The following is a 23,081-nucleotide window of genomic DNA, read 5'->3' on the forward strand; positions in this document are numbered from 1 at the left end:
AAAAAGGGTTTCCCACAGCGAAGACCGGACTTAGTCTCATTATTTGAATTTTTCATTTATCATTCCGGATTGATGTAAATGTAATGAAAATTGGATTATGCCATAATCATTAGGCCAGACCCGCTGCCCAAAAGCTGATACTTTTGTAGCCAGGAAAGAAATAAGAAACAAATTTAAAGACCTTAACTTAAAGATGGAATTTACTTAAAGAGGTGGCGACATTTTACGTAGATTTTGGTGATTTATGGGCTGACCACAGGGTACCCACAAGGAGCTTTCCTCGCGACTGGTCTGTCAATAAATCAAGCCTCCAAATGAGGGCCGAAAACTGCCGGCCAACTGTGAGACGGGGCGAGAATCTAATTGTAAAGTTTTCAAAACCGGGACAAGAATTAGTAAACTCCAACAGGCCGCGCCGTCATTATAAACGCAACGGGGTTTCTAAGACACCGAAAACCGACAGACTTCTCCAAAACCACAACAACTGCCAGGACCTTCTGCTTCCGCTAATCCTCTCCCGCTACACCGAAATCCTTACCCATGTTTCCCCGCTCCTGCTCCTTCCGCACGGTTTCCCTAGCTGCCTTGAGTCCAATTTTAAAGCCATAAATTTGATGGCCTTTTGAGCGTTTAAAGTGTGTTCTCAGCAATGTCGAATATTTGATATAACAATTATATAAATGCCGCCTGCTTATATGCATCACTGGACAAGCCGAAGTCGAAGTCAAGGCTCAGAAATACGGAGAAGTCAAAGCTCAAGGGGCAGTCTCCTTAGACGAAGTCTCGAGAAGAGATAATAGCCGCGGGCAAAGAAAAACATGGCCAATTCCTTCAGAAAATTTTTATTGTATTTTATAAGTCCATCAATGGGGGCGAGTAAAGAGGAACAGAATTCAGGGCTGAACAAAAAAATAAGGCTTGGGAATGGTAATGGTAATCTGACTAAGGATTGGATATATTCTGGCATATTAATTTCTTTATATTTTAAGACCACATTTTTTCCCCCATAATCTTAAGTTCTTTGCTGATATATAAAGGTTATATTGTCATTAAACTTAAACTTTAGAGTATTCAAATATATTATACCGAGTTACCATAAGAAAAATATCCATTCTAGCACTAAATATTTCTTTATGCTTTACCAATACGATTTTGCAGCCCTGAAAAGAGGAGCGGGAACGCGTTAGACGTGTCCTTGGTAGCCGCCTGCTAAAAATGCGCAGCACAACAAATCCCCAAATCCCCGCTAGCAAATTTATTTTAATTCACTTTTGGACGCTGCCTGTCGCTCCGTTTTGTTCCGCCCTCCTCTCCGAACACCACTCAGTTTTTTTTCTTTTTTTTTTGTTTTTGGTTTTGGCATTGCCAATTTCCTGAGACCCAACTGCCACGGCCTTTGGTCCGATGTGAATGCTGCCCACATCTTGGCGTGACACTGGGCGACATTGAAATGAGCACTTTAGGCAAATAAGCCGTGGGCCAGGGGGAGTTGCTCCGGCATATCGAGGATTAGGGAATTGCGAGGATTGGGGAGGGGAATCCATAGCCCACAGCCCGCACAAACGAACTAAACACCAAAAACAGAAGTCGTCGTCGTCGTCGTCACTGTTATCAAATGTATTTTTATGCTCTTTTGATTTTTATGACCACAGCGGAGAAACAGAAGCTCTTCGGGCATTTGATAAGTGAGCTGGGGAATTGTTTGGGGGCCCCATGGCGATTATTTTGCCGGCCGCTTATGACCCCGGCAGTGAGAATAGTTTTTGGTCGAGCACAGTCCTACTGCCTGGGGCTACTTAAAATTAAACAAATTACTCCGTCTGACGGTATTGTTTATCCAAATGCTGTCGTCGATTTGTCCCCGCCACTGCCGTCATCGTTGTCAACGTTGTTTTTAGGGATATTCCACTGCCATTTCTCGTTGGCAGGCGCGTGCTGGAATTAAATGTGCCGTGAAATAAATCCAGCAATGACATAGCCAGAGACTCAGTCGAAAAACGCTGCCAAATGTCCTTCACAGCGACTGAGTCTGAGTCCCTAACTCTGTGTATGTGCGTTTGTGTCTGTCATTAATAGAAACAAAAAGTGAATTGAATCTGAAACCAAACAAACCGAAGTCGGAGAATTGCTAACAGGCCAAGGCTCCCGAGGGGCAGAAAACAAAGATGGAAAACAAAAGGCGATGTTCGTACAAGGAGAATAACAATTATGACCGGCCAGAACATAACCGTTCTTTAATGGGGATTAAATCCAAAGAAATTATTCAACAGATGCTCCAGGATGTGCAGAAGCACAAAACATTTCAATCACAAATATCCATACAAATTAGCATTTATAATCCCGCGAGGCCAACAATGCGAGAATGTTTTCGATTTCAGTTTAAATATTAACTATAAGGAAACAAATTCATTTTCAATTAATCCCAATTACGGGAACAATATTCTGTTTCCCATTAGATATCCCTGCAGCTTATGTGTCTGAGACTTGTTGTTATGTGAGAAATTGAAGTCTATTTTTCCCAATTAAAACTTGAAATGTCTCATTAAGTATGTGTTTCAGGGGAAAACATTGTATGTATGTGTGTGTAGGAGGGGAAAAATACATTAATTGAATAGAGAATTACAAGAAGGTTGGTGATAAGTTGTCTAGCCAACCACCAATCCACCGAAACCCTCGACCACCCAACCATCCACTTAACCCATGAGTCCTGGCCAACCGCATTGCGAGCAGCTGGAATCCTTGGCAACAAATGGCAAGGAATTTGGGCAGCCACAAGGACAACAACATTTATACGGGATGTAGGTGTATATATATGTATGTGTGTGTGTGTGTAGGCTTCCTGTGGGCTTCCTTTGCCTTATTTATCTCAACACAAAGATGACATTTGTGTTGAAACAGGCAAATTAGTATTTATTGCGTTTTGCTGCTGCTGACATATTATTTTATTTGTTTAATTAATTTACCAAAAAATGACCACAAAGCAAAACCATCAGCCTTCATGTGTGTTTATGTGATTGTGTGTGTGTTAGGAGCTTCTTCTCCTGCCTTCAACGCTGTTATGTCATATGGCATATGGCATTCGTAATAAATAAGCAACAGATAACCGAAAAGAACAATTAAAAGAGAGCCAAAAACTTGGGCGCTCGTAAATTCTGCTTCCGTAGTTTGAGTTGATTTAATGGTTTTCCTTCTCCTTCTCTTATTCTCTCACTTCATCACAGTCACACACACACACACACACAAACATACCCTATGTCCACATAATTAAATCAACTAAATATTTAACGGGACATTTGTTTGGCTCCCCTCGTTGATCGTCCTTTTAGCCATCGACTTGAATTTTTATTACATTCCAGCGACATTAAGTGGGCTTGGGTAGCGGAATTCCTGCAGTTTCTCCCCCATAAATTAACAATCGGCCCGGACAAAATTATATTAAGTAAATCATGTGGAGACAAGACTTCTTGGGGTTTCCTGCTTTGCTTAGGAATTGGTCTTTGTTTTGCTTCACTTTGTTTGATATCCCTCTGTTCGAATCACTCGATGGTAATTAAGAGTACTTGTGGATTGCTTTAAGATGAAGGAGAATTTTTGGTACTTATTTTATTGAGCAAACAGTTCTGAAGGTTTTTTTAAGATTCTTAGCTTTGTTAATGGGTTTCGGGGTTGAATAAAGTTATCAGTTCCTCTTAAAAATACAAATATATATATTTTTAGCTCTGTCGTTTTACTTTTTGCTCAATATATATCCCTATTTTCCATCCAGTGCACTGGAGGGTCTTATTTAATATTTGAAAATATGTAGAAACAAGTTGTAATAAAGATAGCATACTTTTAAGGGCTGCCAGAGAGAAAACCGCCTTCTAACGAAATCCTTTTTCACCCTGACCATTACTAATCGCATCTAAGTGAAAACGAGCGTTTTATATGAGGGCGTAACAATGCTGGATTTGTGGGCGTGGTGGCAATGCGAATTCCCCGTAGCCACTTGCAACTTTGTCACTTTATGGGTCACAACCGTTTTGACTGCTGCATTCTGTGGTAGTTGGTGGCTTGTTGCCTTCTGTTATTGTTATGGCTAGTGTTGCTTACAGCTTCGTTGTCCATAATAAAGCAAACATATGACAGGCAAGCAACGAGGGAATTCTTTGGGAAAATCGCCAATGTTTTGCCCGCCAGGCAAAAGCTGGACGAGCAGCCAATAAAGTCGAAGGAAACCGAACAAAGTCATGAAAAATGTTGCCAAAAAAAAAAAGGAAAAAGAAATACAAAAACAAAATAAACAAGGGAAGAGTGCCAGCAAGGATCTCGGTGCCACAACGAGGCGGGAATGTATCTCGGTGTTATTATTATTTTTACTGCAAGGCATTCGCATAAAGGACATAATCATATTTTCCATCAAAGTCAGCAGCAGCGATAAAAACTACAAACATACTCGCATACATACATTGCTGCTGCTCATCTTTTTGCCCCCCTCAACCACCACTCACTCACCCGGAGCATATCTATTCTGCAGTTGCTGTCAACATTTTTCATATCATAAACACTTTTAGTGTTGATATTACCAACAATAACTTTTCCCTCTCCTGCACACACACACTGCCAAGGATATTTGGCATGAGCGACACGCCCACCCGTCGTGTAGCTGTGAAGGTTCATCCTTTCCCGGCTTGAATTTGGGTTTCCGTGCCCCTGACGCGACTCTTGGCCCAGATATCGCAGCACGAAGTGTTGGCCTTCCATGAAAGTAAGACAAGTTCTTGGTGACTCCACGCATGCGAGTGGTCAACTCTTTAAGATATCCTTAAGAATTTATAGGTTTAGGCTAAAAAGCATATCTAAGGGTTTGTAACTAAGAATTCAAGTCGAATTTGGTTGAAGATATTATTTTAATTAACTAAGAACTAAACTGTTTATTTTAAGAAAGTACTTAAAGGCTTTCAATACAGAAACACTTACAAATTTTAATATTTTTATAAAAGTTGATATTCAAGAAGGAAGTAAGTTAAGAACAAAGACATTGAATTTTGACATTGCACTAATTAAGTTATATAGCCCTTAAAACAAAGACACAGAATTGGGTTTGTAGCAGTTATATTTCCTTATTTCTCTTCTTCTTTTTTTTATTCCTTATCCTTGGCTTCACGTGCTGTGATGCGGTAATTTTATTTCGTCCTTGTCTGCCAAAGTAAAAGTGCGATACTCTTTTATGGAACCAGTTTGGAAAAAACAGGAAAGCTAACCTGCTTTTCAATTTAAAAAATATAAATGTTTTGTTTTTCTTTGAGTTCTTGAAATTATATTTATTTAAGTTACATAATATCAAAACATGCTGTAAATGTTTTTCTATTTACGCTATGAAAAAGTCTGATTAATTATGTAATTTCATTTATCTATCAAGGTAATTTTTTCAATTGATTTTTTATTTCAGGTAGAAAAATTATATTTTATTTTCAATAGAGCATTGAGGTTTGTCCTTTCCCATGGAATTTTTTCCAACCCCTTGTCTCCTTTTTTATTTAGTGTTTGTTCGCGTACTTTTCATTGTGCTTTTTTCTGGTTTTAGAGAGATAATTACGAAAAATGTTTTGCGTGCCGCGTTCATTGCGCGATGGGCCGGGCATAATTATGACTCCTGCCGGGGCATTCCCGCAGGATTCCCGGGGGGGCGGAGAGGCAATAAAGGGTTAGTGTGCGGCGTACTCCACTCTTTACAGTTCAACACAATTTTTTCGTTATTCTGGCTTTTCCTTATTTCGTTTCGCCGCTTGCTTTTTATGTGTGGCGCGTGTGTTTCGGGTTGAATTTGTAGCTTCATTTCGACAAACAGTCCACGTAGATAAGACATTAAAAAGTAGCAGCTACCGCAGAAGGAACTTAACAAAAGCGGCACAGGAGCAGAGATAAGTTAGGGAAAATAGGAAAATGGATAAGGAGCGAGTCAAGGATGATAATGCAAGGGACAATTGTCAACGAAGTTTTAAGCTGGGAATCGAGGTTTATGGAAATTTTCAATTTGCTAAGCAAATAGCCAGCTGAAATCGATTTGAGCTGAATGGACAAACACATGTTGCACCGCCCTACTCCCATCCCCATTCGGAAGTTACCCAATCCTTGTGGCACTAACCTTTGCGTTTGCATTTTTTAGTTTAGTTTAGACCTGCTACAGTCTATCAGTCTATGCCTGATCCATCAGCCACCGCACAGAGAGAAGTCTCTCCCCCTGGCTCGTCCATACCTTTGATGGCTTGCCAAACAGTTGGAATATGATTTTTGCAATTTTCGCATGAACTCAACCAAAAAATTAAACTTGACTACACTGCACAAATTGTAAAGTTTTTAATACGTTCTGGGGCGCTTCTCCCTGGCGAGGCAGTTGCTCCTGTCATGGTTGTCAATCTGTGCGGCAGTCAATGGAAAGAAAAAATTTGTGCCACCACCGTCGTTGCTCCTGCCACTCCGATTCGTTAATATTTGCATCGCTCCACTTCTGTGCTGTGCTGGTGTTTGTGTGTGTGTGCGAGTGTGTTAAAACTTTTTCCAGCTTGCAAAATATTTGAAAATTATTTTAATTAAGGCATTTTAATTAACACATACACGAGCTCGCACACAAGTTGCCTTCGCCGATGTTATTGCGTTGGTGTACATATATATTTGTTTCCCCTTTTCCCTTTCATTTTTTTTTGTTGCATAAATTGTTAGGGGAGGACGACTTGGCAACATCTCACCATGCCGCATGTTGACACAGAATTTAAATTTATTTTTCTTGTTGTTTGCGTGATTATTTTCACAGCCCATTAAAATAAATGGAGGTATATGGGTTTTAGGAGAGTGTTTGCCTTACAGCAGCTTAAGTTATTAAACAAATTTGAGCTTTATAATCAAAACGGTGTGTTCTTATATACATTTTCTGGTAACAAATTGTAATGCAAATATTAATTTGATTAAAATTAAACAAATTTATAACAAAAAGTGCAACTATAAGTTGATGTTAACAAGACATTAATTTTCTGTACTAAAAATCATAATTGTTGATTGCAAAAAATACTGTCAGTTTCTATGAAAATAATGAAATGCAAATACAAATTGCATTTCTCTAAAAACTTGCATTGTTTTTATTCAAATCTATACAAAAACACCTGTTTCAACCCCTTCAGTTTAAGTTTGAGATAATTTTTTTTAAGAATTTTCCATTCGGTGTTATATAACGATATAGCTCGACTGCCATTAGTTCAACTCGGCTAGGTCGACGAGACCGAGGCCTCTCGGGGCGACTGTAATTTATCGACGTGTTTCTATGTAACTGGTTTTTCTTTCTATATATATATATGTATATACTTTTAGACCAAACACGAGCGCTTAGCCATAAATTGTTGCGTTGAGCGACCCACGGAAAAGCGGAGAACGGCATAAAAAATAGAAATAGCTCCGGGAAAAGCCGAAAAACTCTGAAAAAAACAAAAAAACAGCATATGGAAGGAGGCCGTTGCGCTAAATTTCATTTCATGCAGCGCTGCGTTTCCAACGACATCGAGCCGACTCCGTTGGGGTCAAGTTGAAAGTGTAGGTCGAGATTTATGACCCAGCTAAAGAGGACCACCCACTGGGTGTGTAAGCCTTCTCAGCTTCTCAGCGATTGGGTTGACAAATTTGTGCAAAATTTGTGCGGTCAAGTCACGGGTTAATTGAGTTCAAATATGCAATTACATATGCATTTGTTTACGGCGATTATTGCGGCCTGTCAGATGGTGCAATAAATCAAATAATAAAAAGCCTGATGTTTTAATTAAAACTACCGGCTGGCAAAAAACGCGAAATGCTGGGAAAGTGCTGGCACATAAAGTGGCATACTTTTATGCGCCTTTGATCATTAATTTAGCTAACAAAAAGTGCGGTTGGGTTTTTAATTAAAAGCCACTAAAAAAGTACTGAATTACAATTCAAATTATAACAAATGCCAAATGCTACAATTATGGAATTGACCTTAGCCTGAGGGATAGCGAAATATGTTTTCGATTCGCCACCTTGCGCGGAGGGACGTGCGAAGTCATTTGAATGCTAAAAACAAAAACCAATATTAACTTTAAAACTTCCGTCTCGTTCGCTCTGCTAATTGCGTTGACAATGCCCGGAACAAAGAGGTCAGAGGGCAAAAAATAAAACAAAATAAAATAAAGAGAGAGAGAGAGAGGAAGAGGAAACTGAATCGTCGAACAAAGAAGGCGACCGGGGCGTGGTTTGCCTTCTGCTAATGAACATCGATTTGGCCTCAGCTGCTCGAAAAACGCTTTCCCCGTAATCGAAATCGGAATTTAAATTGACTCATTAAAACGGAGCAAAAAGCGGGTCGCACGACAATTAAACAAACGCCCCTCGCCATCTCTCCATCTCCCATTTTCCCGCCAACAATCCGCCAGCTACCCCCCGCCTCATCCGCAACTTGGATCCCGTTCTTAAGCCTCACTCTCCCCCCCTCGGATCACCCGTCATGGGGTCATTAGTTAATTTGCCAAAGCGGCTTCCCTGTGGTAATACTTTGCCGTTGGTGTTATAACGTTATAACGCTGGAAAGTTCGATAATGAACAAGGAAAGCATCCGGCGGGGAGATTTGGGATTACGAGTATTTCCTCCTGTCAATATGGAATTAATGATACTATTTATACATTAATTTATATACTTTTGTCTAACTACTGGCAGTATATTAAACTTATATTTATATATTTTATATTTATATTAATAATACTTAAATTAAAAATATTATTACAGGATTTTCAAGGAATTTATTGTCAAAGCAACCAAAGCAATAATTCCCAAAATTCTTAATAATTAAGGTAATGGAAAAACAAGATATTGAAGGTTAATAGAACATTTCCTGTTTGACCTTTCTTATAAAGATCTTACTGACCCTCTACCCTAAAATACCTCGATTATCCCAAAAGTTTTCTAGAAAACTTCAAACAGCTTTCGGATTTCTGGACTGGTTCCAGCTTTTTGAATCACTGACGTCAGGCTGTCACTTTTGCCATTTATTATGATGCCTATCAAAAATGTAGCCACTGTCAAGGACGAGCATTGTTCTTGTCCAGTAATTTATGTTTACCACCCAACCAGGAGAAGTCCCTCCTAATTTTTGTTGCCTTGCTGGCACCGCGGTGCGTGCCGAGCCGCAATCTGCCGGGGCTATTAGATTTTATTGAGCCGCTGATTTACACAATGCGCTTCAATTCAATTCTCTGGTCGCCTTCAGTGGCTGGAGGGGTGGGAAAACTCTGAAAGTCTGGGTGGAGCGCGGTGCTAATCGCTAATGGAGGGAAAACTGTAAACGGGAATTTAATTTTCACACATAGTTGGGGCAGAAAAATCAATATGGATAACACGAGCAGTCTCTGGTCGAGAATAACAAAAGCATAAATCACGCGCATAATTTTGTTCGTATTTTTCCCTTTGCTTTTTCTATTAAAGGTTTTTTTTCCCTTTCACTATTGTATGGGCCAACTAGGGGGCAATCCATTTATTTACATTTTCTGACCTCAGGGCAACTGGGGGAAGTGTGATTGTCCTTTCTTGGCTTTATTCTTTCCTTTACCCTGTTATTAGTTTTGTGTCTGGGTAATTTCTGACACGTGTGAAGAGATTTCTATTAGGCGATGACATGAAAGCAGATACCAATCAATTGAGACCAGAGAATAATAGTTCAAAAGGCAATTGAAGGAAAAGGTACTTAAATACTTACTACAAGGCTGACAGAGAAAACTTTAATTATTACAAGGTATGTCCTTATATCATAATTATTACTTTCTCATATTTCTGCTCATAAAGGGTACAAATAAACATATTATCTTACCTTGAGCTTCATACCATATAATTATTATTTATTAATTAACTGAAGCCAGCTAAAGAATGATATTATTATACTAACTAATTAAATGAATAGCTTAATTTCTTTGTCGAAGTTGTAGAAATTCAATATACATTTCTTATTTCACCCACTATCCCATTATTCATTCCTTACTCAAACTGTCTGTTCAACTTAGATCCGACATTTCATTCGGCTGACCATTCCAGTTGGTGAATGGGTGAAAAGTGGGTGTAGTTTGGGCCGTATCAACAGCCCACGTATAAATTTGATTTACTAATGAGGCAAGTCCGGTGGAGGGAAAAACAAGGGACCGAGACCGAGAGCATATGAAATTTTAAGTAGTTTTTTCGCTTGGCACTTGCGGTTTGTCTTGCGGGTGTTGGGAATTGTGGTTGGCATCCGAACCGCAGGAACGGACTGGTCTGGGCTGCATATTCCAGTTTGAGTGGCGATTTAAATTGGCCCACAGGGGCTGGCAAGGATTTCGGACATGTGTCCAAAGTGTATTCCACAAAAAATGGGAAAATTAAAATGGAAACCAACCCAGTTGGTTTCAACTTTCAAATTAGATTCGAAACAAATAAGTTGGCACCGCAAAAGGTTTTCCCCAAATAATTAATTAACTCTTTTGGTTTCTGTTTTTGTAGTTTGATCTATATTTACTTTTCGCCCTTTGTTTACATTCCAAATACTCGAATCTTAGTTTTTTTGTTGTTGTCACATTATCCTTTGACTTAGCTAAACATATTTATTGATATTTATATGCTTGATTCTGTTAGCCTAGCACAGTTTAAACTCTTTCACTTTCTATGATCTAGTGTGTCGCTTAAGTCTAGCGCTTTCCTTTCTAAACATTTAACTTCAGTATTTCTTTTAGCTCTAAGCAGGACCATTGGCCGATCAAGACGGCATCTCAAACATAAACTTTTGATAAATTTACAATCATCAATTTCTTATATACAACAACAAAGGACATTTGGATATGATTAGTATATATATTCTCTTTATACAATTTACCTAGCATCTATGCCACGAATAAGTTTTTATATACAATTATTCCTAAGATATTTACTTCTCATTTTGGGAAATATTTTAGCTACAAAATATTTAGCTACTAAACGGTTTGAGTCTTTTTGAAGTTACCTTAATTTAGAGTGTGTGTTTAACTGTGTTGTAAAATGTTGATCATCCCACTATCATTGCATTCATTATTTGTTCGAAAGGAATACTATTTCTTGAAAATACCAGAAATTTCTTTGTTCAAGAATTTCTGAAAAATGCTAAGCATTAAGGAAAGGTTTTCCGGAATTAAGTTTGGAAGTCAACAAGGATTCAAACATGATAATGATCTCTTTTCCCACCCCTTTTAGATTGATAAGAAGGGATATGCTATTGAACCAGAAGATATGACAGTTTCCTTTTGTGATCGGTTTTCCAAACTTAAGGTCTAGATTATATATGCACAGCACCTTAACGAGAATAAAACAGGCTTGTTTCAGTTTTCATTTTCCTAGAAAGATCTTAAATGAAATTATTTTAATTATGTTTAAAACTGAGGTAAATCAAAAAAATTTTTTTAGAATTATTCATGGAGTAGCTGCATATTTTACGGATTTTAAATAAAGTAATGCAGATGAACCAAAAAGAAAGTTATGAATTAATTATATATAAATGAATCTGAAAACTGACACAGTCCTGTTCGACATTAATTTATAATCTTACACAGTAAATACATAAATGCCGTTACTCAAAAGCCCAGATTTAGACACAACTCTCGGGCACTCGCTGCGTCATCAGGCAGTCCTTAATCGCATTTATGTTGATGTTATCATCCAGGTCTTGTGAGGAGTTACAAGACGTGGTGGCGGTCGTAGTGGATCCCACAACGCCCATGACGCTGCCAGCACTGCCCAACAGAAGACTTGAACCAGAATGGTGTGGCTGCTGCTGGTGGTGCGGGTGATGATGGAGGTGGTGCTGTTGCTGCTGCTGCTGATGGTGGTGCCTGTTCAGGGTGGCAGTATGCGATATTCCAGTTGTTGGCCCACCACCCGGTGGATGATGCAGCCGTCCGCTGGCATAAGCGTTCATTATGTAACCGCCACCACTTCCTAGTCCTGGTGGCAAAGTTCCCACTCCACTGCTGTGTACCGGCTGCAGGTGAGCTGCCAAAGTGGCCGTCGAGGATAGTGAGGTGGGTGATCCGATGACTGTGCCACCCACTCCTAAACCCATGCCCATACCCATGCCCAGCGGCTTGCCAAGACCGCCGAGGATACTGCTGCTGGGCGAGATTACGGTGCTGCTGCATCCACCACCCACAGCAGCCACCGCCGCCAACAGCTGCGCCCGCTGCGCGTTGATTTGATTGTAGGTGACAGTTGCATTCACCGCATCGCCGGACAGCATCGTCGTCGTCACCTGCAAAGCAGAAGAGATGGACACATAGATACACTCAAAAAAAGGTTTTAAATAATTAGAGATTATATAGATGTAAGGATAAGAGAAAACTTTCTATCTGGTTTATTAAACTAATTAAATTTTACGATTAGCTATGGAAATTCTTTTCTCGACTTGATAAAGACTTCGAAAGATCATATACTCTAAGAGAGTAATATGTATTTTTGCAAGTGCAAAGAATTCTTGCACCGAAAGTCATTGACCTGGAAATATTTGTGCTTTCAACGCTTCAGAGATCTCCCAGAGCAAAATTAAATTCTTATGTATGATTGCAACTTCCTTAAACAAGCTTATAAAAACTCTTCAAAATAAAAAAAAAAAGGTTCTACAAACAATAAACAAGCCCACTTTAATTAAATAACCAGCCTACAAAAATGTTTCCTTTATCAAAACAGAATCTATTACCAATTATTCAATTATCAGGTATCGATTAAAATTAAATGTTTCCCCCGTTTGAAAAATAGAAAAGAATTTTCCAGATACTCCAGCTATGTTTTGAATAGCCTCTCTCACTCTTCTCACTCCCTCCCTCCGCAATTCAATTAGCTCAAATGATTATACCGAAATGCTCGATTTTCGACTAGAACATCTAAAATGCTGCCTACCAATACTTTGTTATTTGGAATTTTTATTTTTTGGGCAACTGGCAATGCGAAATGAAATTCTAATTGAAATCTCAATGCAATTTCCAGGTGACGGCAGTGCGGGGGCCTGCAGAGTGGCATGTTCGGCTGGCTGTTATGGTTGGCAATATTTAAAATTATTTAATTAACGAATTGAGTTATGCTGCGATTGCCCAGTGGCCAGCCATAGCCATCGCCAATGCCGCCCCCATCCAACCGCATTTTAAGCCTGCCCGGAATGGTAATTTAAATGTAATTGAAATCTGCGCAGCAAATCCCATTTACAGAATGATACAAAAATTCCCTTTCAACCCGACTCCATGCTCCGTATTCCGTATCGGAATCGGATACTTTGTTATCTCTGAGGGGGCGGTGAGGGGGTATTCCAAATGCAATGCGGCATGGAGTGGGTGGGTGAAGGTAAAAAAACCGCAGAGCTGGCTGATTTTCCAGCTACTTCTGTTTCGGCTTTTTTCTGCATTGCAAATTGGTTTGGACCCGTCCGGGGGTCGGTTTTTGGGTCTAATGTTTTTGGCCAGATTACTGATATATATACATATATTCGCGGACTGGCAGTCAATTGGTCATGGCCAATGCATATGCCCGTTTCCCGGCTCTAATCTCGTTCGCACAGCTTATGGTAATGGCTTTCGGGGATCTCGACCGTTGTCAGCGCATAAAGGAGATATATATACAAAAATATACATATATATATATATATTTGAATATTCATATATGCAAGGAGGGGATGGAGGTGGCCCATAAATAAATTCTAATTGCGAACTTAATGAAATGAAAACAAATGTGTTTTGGCCGACACTCTAATCTCGAATGAATGGCCAGCAAAAAAGCATTCACAAAAAATATGGAAAATACTGAGGGGGAAAAAATCGAAAATAAAGTCAACGTGGTAATAAAATTTATTATATGGAAAGCAATTGCCATGTTTGGGATTTAATTTTTGTGGGAATAATTTACTAAATGATTCAAGAGCTGTTAGGATCAACGAAAATCTATTTAGTAATTTAAAGTACTTTTTGAATTCGAAATAAAATTTCAGTATATTGAAATTCTGTTAATATTTCCTCAAAACTCAGTGCAGATTTGCTTACTTTAACACTGATTCCAGGTGCATTGCACACTTTTTTGCACACCTGTTGCACACCTTAAGAGCCACTCCATCCATCAGTTGAAAGCAAACAAAAAAACGAGCTAAAAAATTGCTGTAACTGAGGTACTTCTCCACGGATTTGGCCATCCGACACCGAAGTTTTCGTTCTCAATACAAATGCAGAGGAAAAATTGATTGATTACGGCCCTCTCAACATGATATATTGTGTTTTAAAAATCTCGCAATTACCTCAGAGCCCACCAAGCCAAGCTGCACGTTATCCCCCGATTTAGCCAATGGATTTTTATTTATAACCTGAGTGGCAGTGGCAAAGAGTGTGGGAATTCCGAAGAAGCCGTGACAGTTTAAAAGCTTTTTTTAATACAGTCAGGGTGTTTGGGGAGTCTGAGGGAATGGTAGAGAGCTCAAATGGCTGCCAGTTTGCCACGGGGATAGGAATAGGGATTCTGTTTAGCAATTTGACAATTTGAGTAGTTGATTGCTTTCAGTGCACCGACCAGATTGCCAAGACAAAGGGACAACGGTACCACGAAGTCTGGGCCATGCTAGCCCAGTTAATACGAACCGCAACTGACAACTGACAGACGTTAAACGCTCCAACTGGGCTTGGGCTTGGGATAGGATTGGATTCCATGGAGTGACTATCTCTGGACTATCTAGTCTACCTTTCTGCACAGACACAGACTGTTTGCAACAAACATTGCCACATCAAATTGCATTACGGAGAATAAAGCAAAGCACAAACGACAAACGACTTTGTCCAACTTTCATTTCCACTTGCCTATCTCACTAGGATGAATGCCCCAAGTTGACATGTTTTAATTATTTCACAATCCATCAAAAGTGATGAGAGAGCTTGGTGGGATTTTTCATTCAATAGGTACATTAAGGAATTTAGGGACTTAGGATTATTTTCTACATTTAATCTGAATTAATGTTTATTTTATATTTTCTGCATAATACTGGAATTTGACCTAATTGATAAAGTATTTTTAATCCGAATTCGGCATCGTTTGCTCATTCGAGTACTTACATTGCCATTGGGTGACCACTTGGAAATGCCGCCTCCTGCCGCCAATGCGCCTGATGCAAACTGATGGCCATCTGTGGCAGATGCTGACGATGCTGCTCCAACCACCCCTGATCCTGGTACTGCGGTGGCGGCTGTGTTTGTGTTGGCCACCGAGGACACCACCGCCGTTGAGGTGCTACTCCCAGTAGCCGTGCCGGCGGTAGTACTGCCCACATTGGAGGCGTTGCTGCCACTGCTGCCGGCGCTGCTGCCACCAACTGTTTGATTGAAATTTATTGATGAGTAGCCGCCACGTTTTCCGAGTGTCCGTGTTCGGTGTCCGGTGTCCGTGTGTGTGTGTTAGATTGCCAGGATCCGTCGTTAAAAATATTTACGATTAAAAGAAAATTGCATTGGTTGATTGGATTGGATTGGTTCCGTTCGGTTTTTGGTTTGGTTTAGGTTTGCCATGGGTCGTATTGTTGTTGTGTTGATGAGATTGATTACGATTGCGGGTCGCCAAAGAACAATGGAGTCGGATGTGCAGATAGCGGATTGCGATTGCCATTGCGATTGCGGGACACATGGAAGTAAATGTCGGAAAAGTGGCCATAAAATTTGATTAAAGTTTAATGCTCAAAGTGCACACTATAAAAAAGCAGCTTTATTCTCGGTTACTTTAGCGGACACTTGACTCGCGGAGAGTGACATTAAAAAGCAAACCGAAATTGAGCTATATGCGCAAGTTACTGCTACACTGCAAGAAATTTCGGTATGTTTCTTAAATATTTGAATTGAGAAAAATTTTTATTTATGAAAATAAATCAATTGAATATTTGATTTCATTAAAATTAAACTATAAGTTTTTGATATTTCCTCGAAATAATACCATTAATCTTAAAATCTTTATATCCTTAATTCATCTATTTAAGACACAGAAATATGTATTCCACATACTTCTTGCAAGTCAAGTGCCTCCGAAAGTGTCAGGGAACTGTTTATAATCTTACCGTATTGCGATGGTATTACGTCCGGATCACGTTCGTCCTCAACCAAATCCTCTGATGATTTCGTTTTTATGTCCGTGTGCTGCCAACGCGGCTTCTCCAAGTTTCCGCCCTGCGAGAGAAAAAGGAAAAGCGTCCAAAGAGAAAATAATACGTACATTAATTGCTTGAAAACCGTTGGGAAATGTGGGTGACAGAGATGGTGGGGTGGTGATGGAAAGTGGGAAATTCCCTCAGAACTTACCTTAAAGACATCGCTGGGCTGGGCGGTAACACCGGCGGCGGTGGCCTTGTTGCCATGCTGACGATTCCTTCGCAAATTGTGCACAAATGTCACCACGAATATTCGTATCGCGATGGCCACACCAATAATTATGATGGTCAGGACACTGCCGACAATCACCGGCGACAATGTCAGTGTTACATCGTCGTCTGTTTGTTGTTATTCGCGTAATTACAGGTTGACAGTCAGCGTTCATAAATCATCATCGGGTTTTAGATAGATTGCCATCACAGTCAGTGCCACATATATCCACACATCAAATTGATTGCCGATGGGAAGTGGTAGTTAAGGTATTCGGTTCCATAAAAAGGAAGGCAGGGAACGTTAAATTTGTCGACATTTGACGGTTTTATTTTTAGCCAAGGAAATTCACATGAAAATGGAAAGAGCAAAGAGAGCATATACGTCATGTGTGAATTGAAGTCATAAGGAGGAAACGATTTGTGATTAATTGTTTAGGAAGACAGTGGGAAAATCTGTACCTAATCAGTGTTTTGTTAATATGAAAGGATGCCAAAATGGTACTGGTATTGTTGATCAAATTTTAAAGAATCGTTACTTTAGCTCGTGTTTTTATCGAAATAAACGAATTATTATTGCAATATGATCTAAAATTAAGCTTGTTAGTTTATACTTAAATATTTATTATATCAGGATTCAAAATTAATAATCTATACTAAGTAAACACGATTCTAGCAATCTGTTCCACTGTTCAAAGTCCTGTTGGATATGCCCATGTCAAAAAGTAATTTTACACATATTTTACGCCATCGCAGGATGGCAGCAGTCAGTAACTTTGGATGGGTATGGGCCCCTTCAGGCAGGCATGTTGATTGGAGTAAGTACTGCAAATGACTGGCGGAGGAAGGGCCACCTGTCAAGTGTCACAGGCAGTGTGGGGTGAGGAGGCCTATTGCCTGCATGGGATTAATGCAGGCAAGGAAATCACTGGCTAGGCCAAGGAAGCCGATATAATTCTCCGCATACTACGTCCATCAGATGAGAGCTGCTCACTTGTCAAAAGCACCAAAACCCATACACCCACGCAACTCGAGGAGTAAAATCTCCAATCCCAGCCATTCAACCATTCCAGAATACCAAGCATCATCCATCAATCAAGGCAAATTGTGCTGTTCGTTTTTCGGTGGCGCCATCTGGCTGCTGGTAGTGCCACTCACCTGTCTTGTAAGCTGTTGAGCCAATTATGAAATCGGGCAGCAGATAAGCGGCACTGCGGCCCTTCTGGTTGTATGAGTAGATGCGCAGCCGCAGCGAATTGTTCTCCTGGACCATCATCGAGGTCAGCGTGTCCAGGTTCTCCAGCGAAAAGAGTGCCTCCTCGGGATTGCTCAAATTGAATCTGCGAATAGAGGGATCAGGGCAAAGAAGAAAGGGTTTTGGGTTATTGGCATAGCGCAGGCAACGAGATGATTGCGAATTAAATCAAACGAAATGGCCAGGAAATCAACGGCATTAAGCCCTTAATCAAATGTGCGGCCTGAGCAAAAAAAAAAAAGAAAGCCAATGCCACAAATACTTTTTGGCAGCCCTTTTCTGCTTTGGCATTTTTACGGGTTTTTGCTGGCATGTTTTCCTAACCCCCTCTAGCACTTTTCCCCATCCCATTTTCCTCATAAGATATGCGCTCTTTCCAATCATGACCTCAATTTGAATTTGATGCCTTTGCCAACGAATGCGGCTTTGACTTGTCTACCCTTCAAGCCCCGCCAAATCCTTTCCTCCCAAAAAATTCTGAAATATTAGGGTTCAATGTCTATATATATTTTTACCAAAACATTTTAACATTGATGACGATGTTTGTTTCGCATTCTTTTTATTCGCTGGCCAATGTGGATTTCAATTCCTTTCCCTTTTGTTTTTTGTTTTCCTTATATGATGTCTTTGTTTTTAATAAGAAATGTTTATTTGGCTTGCTTCGACCCCCGAAAAAATTTGGCATAAATTTATGGGAAAGAAAAATGAAATGAAAATGAAGACAACCCTCGAATAATGTTATGTGCGCATATGAATTTGATTTCCCCATTTACCATAAACATGTATACGCATTTAATATCACACTATGAATGCAATGGCTTGAGGACCCATTCGAAGACAAACACATCCTGCCCAAGAGCGAGCTGTTTCACGCCTAATTACACACCTACATGGAGTGCTTTATACATATCTTATGAGGTGAAAGCACTTGAAATACATTTGCCACAGCCTCAGCTGAGTTCCCCCTGCCCCTTCTCTTCCTAAACTATTATTGAATAAAATCATGCTGGTAGATCTGTCTTTGTGTGGGGGTGTCATGTCCAGACATCTTCCAGCTCGGTTCTGCCATTGTGGGGTGCAAAGGTGTTCAGCTAAACATGACCATGCATACGTAATTATTAGCCCTCAAGCTTTACCAGATATTTTAAGTCTATTATTGTCCAGAGTTAATGGTCGCTCAAGCTGTTGATTAATTAATTTTAAACTGTTTTTTAGCTAAAAACATAAAATTTTTACATCATTTTGCCTACAGAAACACTTAATTAGACAACGGAAATAAATAATATTAAATCACAGTAAACTACCAAAGAAATAAATAACTTAAATGTGTTAAAAATTACCAGCAAATATCATATGACAAGTGAAAACCATTAGCACGAATCTAAATTAGTTTCAGTTGACATCGCATACAGGCTATTTCCCATGTTCTATTTGATTAAAGCTAGTGCTATTTCTATGGCCAGCCAGAGGGTTAAAGCCGAAGCACATACATGAATGCGAAATGTGCTTTACCGAAACGATATGGAGCCATTTGTTTGACATATGTTCCATATCTGGGCTCCGGGTCAAGTTGGACCGGACATAAGCGGCTTAAAATCAAGCCCCCGAGCGGAACTGAATGGGTTCGAGGGTGCGTTTGGAAGAAAACGGGGGACAAACCTGCGCTGGCCCCCTGGCAGCTGTAGTTATAGTTGATTAATATGCTTACCTGGTGATGCCGGTGCGTGTTGAAAACATTTCGAGCACAAATATTTGCGGCAGGCCGCCGTCATAGCCCGGTATGCACTGTATGTCAACACTCAGTTCAGTTCGGTTGAAGACGGTACAATTGCTGACGGCATTCGGCAAAGCTGGAATCAGAATGGGAATGGGATTTGCAGTCAGCACACACATTGGTATCCAGGAATCAGATTTATGTTGGTCCCTGTTACGCAGGAAATTAACAAGAAGCAGCAGCACCAGCAGTACCACTGGCAGCAGCATCATCGGAAAAGTCAAAGCGGGGAACATGAGCATTGGTTCTCCTATTTTTTTTTTTTTTTGCGTATGGATTCCGAACTCCCAAGCCCCCAAAATGCACAATGGTTCACAATTCTGGTATAGCTGGGACTCCGTATGACTCTGACTCCCGGCTGTGTCTCCTTGTCCGTCCGCCTTTTTCCGGAGGTGTATGCCCTCCAGTTCGGAGTACTCTGTTTGCCTGTGTTTGCATGCGGCATTAACATGTTAAGGTCAAATTGCACGTAATGAAGCAACAGCAAACAGAAACCCCCACCCGTTGGGATAGGAAAAGCTGCCATCAGCCTGTCGGCGTACATACTGGGATTTTTACTGACATAAGGAAGCTTTACTCGGTTGCCCAACGGGGGAAAATATGATGGAATCTCGCGGAATTATCCAAAAAGAAAACCAGGTTTTAAAGCAATTCGTTTGTCTTCTTGAATCTTTAAAGGTCTAATTTAATTTGAAGTTTTTCAGATAAAACATCTGAAAAGTTCATGTCAAGGCGTCGGTTTTACTTTGAAAAACCTTCAGCAACAGAAACAGCATAACCCCTAATTGTGGACCATCGACAACAATATTTCCCCCAATTCTTGAAAACTTACCAGCTAGCACAACTTGAAAGAGGCAGGGATGCTGCTGGGTGCCCACTTCGTTGGAGGCCCAGCATGACAGTGTGCCATAATCCTGCAAATACATATTTATTTATTATTTAAAATGCGGCTCTTGCTTAATTGCCCGGAGCTGACTTCGGTCTCCGCTGTGGACACACTCTACTATATATATGTATATATATATCTAGGGGTGTATCGGCGTGTTTACCTGATCTGTGACCGGTGTGTACTTTAAAATGCTGCGGCTGCCATTCACGCTGAATCGTTCACTGCCCACGTCCAGAGTTTCGCCCGAGTTGTTGAATTTCCATCGAAAAGTTCTGCAAAATGTTTGTGCACATGTGTGAGTAAGTTGCGTTGACATTTTGACAGAAGTGTGTGTGTGTGTGACTGTGTGTGCAGGAGAAGGCAGGACGAGCGACAGCGGCAGGACGAAAAAGGACAGGTAAAATGGCGGGACCTGAAGCCGGCGAGTGAAACATGTTTGCGAAGTTTTCCATTTTTAAAATAGCTTGTTAAAATATTAAAGGTTAAGCGCAACACACACATACACACACACAGTATGGAAGGCTCAGTCCAGAAGTCCCAGAAGCTCACACATTTGGAAGCCTTTTAAAAGGTTAATTATCTCTGGCATATTCGGTCGGACGCTTTCACATCTTGGCAGTGCAAAAATAAACGTAAATCAATAAAAACAGAAATCCATTTAAAAAATCGGCAAACGGGGAAACAGGTAAAACCAATAAAAGACAGAAAATATGCGGGACCGTTGACGGAGAAACTTTGAACAGAAATGTTCGATGTCAACAACAATGGCAGTGTCATTGATTTATTTCTGGTAATTAATCTTCCCAATCTTTCAACATAACTATCCTTTGATTTAAATATAATATATCTGTTTCGTAGGGTAAAGAATCAATTTGTTTTAGTACTTTGCTATATTCCTTTTATATATTTTCCTTTCTAGACAATCTGAATTCTTTAATAAATTCCTGCAACAGTTTTGATTAAATTTTAATACATTAACATGGCGTGGTAATACATTTTTTACCCCGCCGCTAGCTTGTCAGGCGTTTAAATGCTGATAAATTAACTTGTCGCCCCCCGAGTCCATTCCCCTTGGGGGACTAGCGCCTAACAGCTCGCAGCAGCTTTTTAATGTTAACGCTATGCTCCTATAGCCAGTCTTTCTTCGATATTTCCCAGTTTTTCCAGCCATCAGCCAACAGCAGCAGCCACAACAATTACACGGCGCCGCAGCTGCCTTGGCCTCGGTCTCGCATATTTTCCGCCGGCTAATGATTAATTATTTTAGCATAAAGCGTCAGCACAAGACGCAACACAACAGCGGCAAGAGCAAAGGAAAAAAAATTGAAATTAAATACAGGACAAGACAAGGACAGCCCGAGACGGAATATGCGCGAAACACACGCCCTCAGACATCTCGGACCAAGGATGAGTGGCAGCTGGCCGGGCCTCAGTGGTGTGGCCTCATTAAAAAAACATTAAAGTGGGCCACATTCCCGCTGTCCGACTAAATCCAACCAGATATAGCAACTGCGATGCACATTTAAAATGAATTAAAATCAACAATTTAAACTCCGGGAAAACGAATAACAACAAAAAAAAGTACGGCAAACAAAAAACCGGATAAAAGAGAAAATCCCAAGGAATGAATGCCATACCAACCAACCAAAAATATAACAAAACGAAAGAAAAAAACAAAAAGAGAAACAAAAACAAAATATTGTTAAATTTTCTCACATTTCCTACAAAATAAACAGCATTTTCCGCTACGCATACACGCGCCCTCACACACTCACAGACACAATCACAATCATTTGTCAATTTTACAAACTTCCTTTCAACAGGAAACCGGAAGCAATCGCCTACAACACAGCAAAAACCTTTATGAGGGCTGAGGGTTCTTAAAATGTACGGAAGGAGTCGGAGGGGATGAACAGGAAGTTTTTCCGATTTTTTTCTGTTTGAACTTACCGCGGCGGCGGATCGGCTTGAATCTCACAGACAACCTCAACAGTCTCGTCCTTAGAGGCACCAATTAATATCACGCGGTCGGAGTGCTTGCAAATGGGAGTGTCTGTAATGAGAAGATTAAGATAAGTAAGAGGAGAAGGCATTTACAGAATGCTATAAAAACTTTTCAACTTTATATAGAAAAAGAACTTAAAAAATTAGAATAACTAAAAAGGTCTAAGAACCTCTGAAGTAAATCCTAGCATTATTATATAATTAAGAAATTTATTGATTTTCCTTATGCTACAAGCGGATTGTTTTTGAACTTTAAATCTTAAAAGCGAAAACAAAGCAGAATATTAATGTCATCCGAATAAGACCTTAAAAGATTCCCTGCCTATAAATCTTAAATAAATCCAATCCAATTCAAATCCCCTGGAGCCATGTCTTTGTGGAATCACACTCTTTTTTATATCTTATCTCGAGCATTTCCGCTCTGTGGCACCTGTTGAATGGCACGTCAGATACCCTATCAGCGGCAGGACATTAAAATGTCCTGAAAATCGTTGGGAAATGAGCCGAAGTATTTGGTTTGTGTGGGCGTGGCAGGTGAAAAACGCACCAAAGTGATTTAGACAGCAGGGACCGACCGAAAAGGTGACGCCTTCGCATCAGCCTGTCAGTTAGTTAGTTTAAGGGAAAAATGGAGGGAAAACCAGGACGAAAGGTTTGAAAATACCAATGGAAAAGTCGAGGGAGTGGAGTGTGAAGCCCCATTTTCTCGTTTACGGGAAATTAATTAATGTGGCAACATGATTTAGTACTTCCCAGGTAAAT

At 40.1% G+C, this 23,081-nt stretch overlaps 1 protein-coding gene across 1 annotated transcript in view; it reads right to left on the minus strand.

The window, feature by feature from the left end:
- Positions 1 to 11,261: 11,261 nt before the first annotated feature.
- The window catches only part of LOC108105824 (neural cell adhesion molecule 1), a 65,031-nt gene continuing 53,211 nt past the window's right edge, over positions 11,262 to 23,081 (minus strand). The window contains exons 12-20 of the mRNA XM_017212567.2: positions 22,266 to 22,368; positions 20,476 to 20,587; positions 20,259 to 20,340; positions 19,361 to 19,502; positions 17,556 to 17,737; positions 16,339 to 16,526; positions 16,098 to 16,206; positions 15,109 to 15,365; positions 11,262 to 12,281 (exon numbers count right to left, since the gene is read on the minus strand). Coding sequence (XP_017068056.2) covers positions 11,622 to 12,281; positions 15,109 to 15,365; positions 16,098 to 16,206; positions 16,339 to 16,526; positions 17,556 to 17,737; positions 19,361 to 19,502; positions 20,259 to 20,340; positions 20,476 to 20,587; positions 22,266 to 22,368 — 1,835 coding nt within the window. The 3' untranslated portion in view covers positions 11,262 to 11,621. The remainder of the gene's footprint in view (positions 12,282 to 15,108; positions 15,366 to 16,097; positions 16,207 to 16,338; positions 16,527 to 17,555; positions 17,738 to 19,360; positions 19,503 to 20,258; positions 20,341 to 20,475; positions 20,588 to 22,265; positions 22,369 to 23,081) is intronic.

This window comes from Drosophila eugracilis, unplaced genomic scaffold (genome assembly GCF_018153835.1).
Source record: "Drosophila eugracilis isolate 14026-0451.02 unplaced genomic scaffold, ASM1815383v1 contig_353, whole genome shotgun sequence".
In the NCBI taxonomy this organism is placed as follows: Eukaryota; Metazoa; Arthropoda; class Insecta; order Diptera; family Drosophilidae; genus Drosophila; species Drosophila eugracilis.